This window comes from Berghia stephanieae, chromosome 1, assembly GCF_034508935.2.
Source record: "Berghia stephanieae isolate SIO BIC M18660-M18661 chromosome 1, UCSD_Bste_1.3, whole genome shotgun sequence".
Classification (NCBI taxonomy): Eukaryota; Metazoa; Mollusca; class Gastropoda; order Nudibranchia; family Aeolidiidae; genus Berghia; species Berghia stephanieae.
Genome location: NC_088360.1, coordinates 34,225,220 through 34,228,462, shown reverse-complemented (window position 1 = coordinate 34,228,462; position 3,243 = coordinate 34,225,220). Strand labels below are relative to the sequence as shown.

General features: G+C 35.0%; 1 protein-coding gene across 1 annotated transcript in view; it reads left to right on the top strand.

Moving 5' to 3' along the window:
- The first annotated feature begins 526 nt into the window (after window positions 1-526).
- LOC144972585 (ankyrin repeat and EF-hand domain-containing protein 1-like) overlaps window positions 527-3,243 on the top strand; it is an 11,527-nt gene continuing 8,810 nt past the window's right edge. The window contains exons 1-3 of the mRNA XM_078913984.1: window positions 527-1,232; window positions 1,797-1,996; window positions 2,975-3,243. The exon at window positions 2,975-3,243 is cut by the window's right edge and continues 5 nt beyond it. Coding sequence (XP_078770110.1) covers window positions 887-1,232; window positions 1,797-1,996; window positions 2,975-3,243 — 815 coding nt within the window. The 5' untranslated portion in view covers window positions 527-886. The remainder of the gene's footprint in view (window positions 1,233-1,796; window positions 1,997-2,974) is intronic.

Here is a 3,243-nt window from a genome sequence, read left to right as displayed (position 1 = left end):
ATCGACGTGCACTTATTTGCAGGCCTGATGACCCAATTCATTATTGGCTTATTGTTGCAATTTAAATCTTTAAAAAATGACGCAAAATAGAGTCCATTACAAAAATGTTAAACTAGGCCCATAACTGCGTTCGAATGTCAGACCTGTAGGTACAGGTCGACCTAGATGCTACGAACAACGAGCACACGTACTGCAGGTCTAATAACGGAACGTAATTATTATAGGCTTGTTTTAACATTGTTGGGATGGAAGATATTTTTGATTCGAGAGTATTTCGTTACAAAAACGAGCCCAACACAATTTGGGTTATCAGTCCTGTAAATAAGTGCACGTCGGTATCAACTATCTCCCTGAAGCATTCATTATTCATATGCGTGTATATATTCGCGTGAGCCATGCCTGTGCACAACGATTGCGTGAGAGCAACCAATTTGTGGTGAATTAATAATTGATAATTCGGTTTGTACAAATTAGTTTCCAAACCAAGAATCTGCGTTGAACCGAGGTTTGCGCAAGCGTAACCTTTGTTTCCTTGGTCACGATGGTGGCGACAAAATGGAGGACATGGAACAACAACATTCGAAGAAAAGAGAAAGTCATCAGTATTTCCACTATATGAACTGTGATGTCCATTTTTTGTCGAAATAAATACGCACCATTAAACAAAGCTAAATTTAATCATATAATAGTGTGATTACTGTTTTTTAAACTAGAAGTAACGAAAGAATTATCGGGAAACTTTTACTTCTATCTAGTTGAATTTGAATTTAGATGCTGGGAGAATGACATTTTTATTATCACCAGGATCATTATTGTCATATTGACAGCGATATATTGACGTTATAAAATGTTTAAGATTAGATAGTTGCAACAAAAAAATATCGACATGCCGAAGGCACAAAATCGCCTGCAGATTCTGCAGGTGTGCAAACTTTTACAATGTGTGCGAGAAAGGAGCAAAGATCAAATCGAAAAATTAACAATAAATGGTACACCGCATCTTATAAACTATAATGATCCAGATGAAGGACTGACAGCACTTATTGTAGCATCAAAGGCTAACGACGAAGACATGATAGAATTTCTTCTTGGTCTCGGTGCTCACCCTGATGTTATGGATTTGAAAGGAAGAACTGCAGCAATGTGGGCCACCGAATTTGGAAACGTAGAATGCCTCGAAAAACTGTTAAACGCGGGAGCTAATATGGCTTTGACAGATCTAGAAGGAAAAGGTTAGTGTCATAATATTTTAATATTCAATCCTTCTCTCCTCTTCTCGTGGACCGACCGGTGTTTTAACTTTAATAATGACAATGAAAAGTATTCTCGAATTGACTTTTTTTCTTATTTTCCTATTTAGTTAATCAAACCAATAATTTGTTTTCCAAGCAACAATGAAATATTCGTTAATGAGAGTTGTTTTGATATGAAAGGATCCAACTGCTTGATAGATAAGAATTGGTCTATTATAGATTATTGTTCAATTCCATGAAATCCATCAAAATTTTGATCTATGACAACCTTCATTATAATTAAACGAATTGTTTTGATTGCAGATGCATCGATTTGAAAGGTAACAGAGCTTTGAATTTTCTGTTTTGCATCCACATCAGATTGAAACTGATATGTGACATATTATCTTTAAATAGTTATCGGTACAATTTTCATTTCTAAAGGATCCATTGGAATATTGAAGTGAGGTTTTTGTTGAAATGAGCCATCAAATGTCACGATAAGTTACTCAATAGAATTATGTGATTATTTATGACTAATGAGCTCAAATATTGATTTCACAGGAATTTTGTTTTATACAATGACACCAACTGAACGACATGCAAAATGCGTGGAGCTGGCCCTTGCAAATGGTGCGAATGTAAACAATGTTGATAAAGAGGGAAATCCTGTTTTTGTCATGGCTTGTGAACTTGCAACAGAAAATGAAAGACTGTGTCTTGACTTATTGAAACAGGGAGCTGATCCGAATAAAATCCAAGAGGTAAGTAATTGTTGCATTTGTGCAAAGTGTGATGATATTCTTTGCCATTGTATCTATTTGAAATCAATTTCACTTATTTCATGATCTAATAAATGAGTGAATGGATTTATACCAAGCTCAGTGCGCTTTTCAATTACTCATATAACCCCCTAATAAGTCATATACACCAAAATTTTATCTACAGTTCAAGATACATGTGAGAAAGTTTTTATAATATCACTCTTGCATTACAGATTATTGCCAGTTTACTTATTCACGCCTAATTGTTACATAGTTCATGTACCCTGCAGGGAGAGCGGTCCATCACACTTCTTAGTTCGTGGATTTACTCATAAGTTGAAATATAGTATACCTATCCACTAGCCAAAATGTAACTTCCTTCTATGTGTATAATTTTTATTTTTGGATTGGGGAGGGATTTCTTTACTATGTGCTTGTGTTGGCTTGTCTTTATTTGGATTCATGATTCTATTTTGTTGCAATCTTTGCAAAACTAAAAGACACTATTGAGCATCAAAGCATATTTTTCATTTTATGTCAGAACAGGAATCATCTTTACAATATTTTGTAACAAAATTTGTGGGATGATCAATGTGTGATTTAAATATTGCACTGATCACACCTTATTCTCTTTTAAGAGTAGTATCATTTGCATCTATCCAGAATCCTTTGATGGACTGTCAAAAATGGCTGAGTAAGCACGATTGTTTTCGCCATTCCCAATGAACACTAACCACAGTGTCAGATATTATATTGTCCACATGCAATAATTGACTTGACATGAGTTCTAATTAAAATCCAAACATCTTTTGAGAATAACACTCTGTGATTTTTTTTCTTTTTATTTTTATTTATTTATTTATTTTTTTTTTGGTTTGTTTTTTTGCTTCTACTCAAGGATAGCACTAAAAATTAACACATTTTCCTAATCATCTAGAGATCTGGCTAGACTCAATTTACTCATAATATTATCATCAGAAATCTGGAAGAACAGCACTGATGGCAGCAGCGTCATGTGGAGGAAGTAAAGTGGTCTCTGCTCTACTAGAAGCTGGTGCCGATGTTAACACCATTGATGCCAAGAAATATTGTGCTGGTCACTTGGCGGCACACAATGGTCATTTACCATCACTCATGGCCATGGCTGGATATGGTGCCGATTTCAATAGGGTCAATAATGAAGGAAATACTCCTGTGCATTTAGCAGCACAGTCTGGCCATGCAATGTGTATTAAATTTTTATCTCA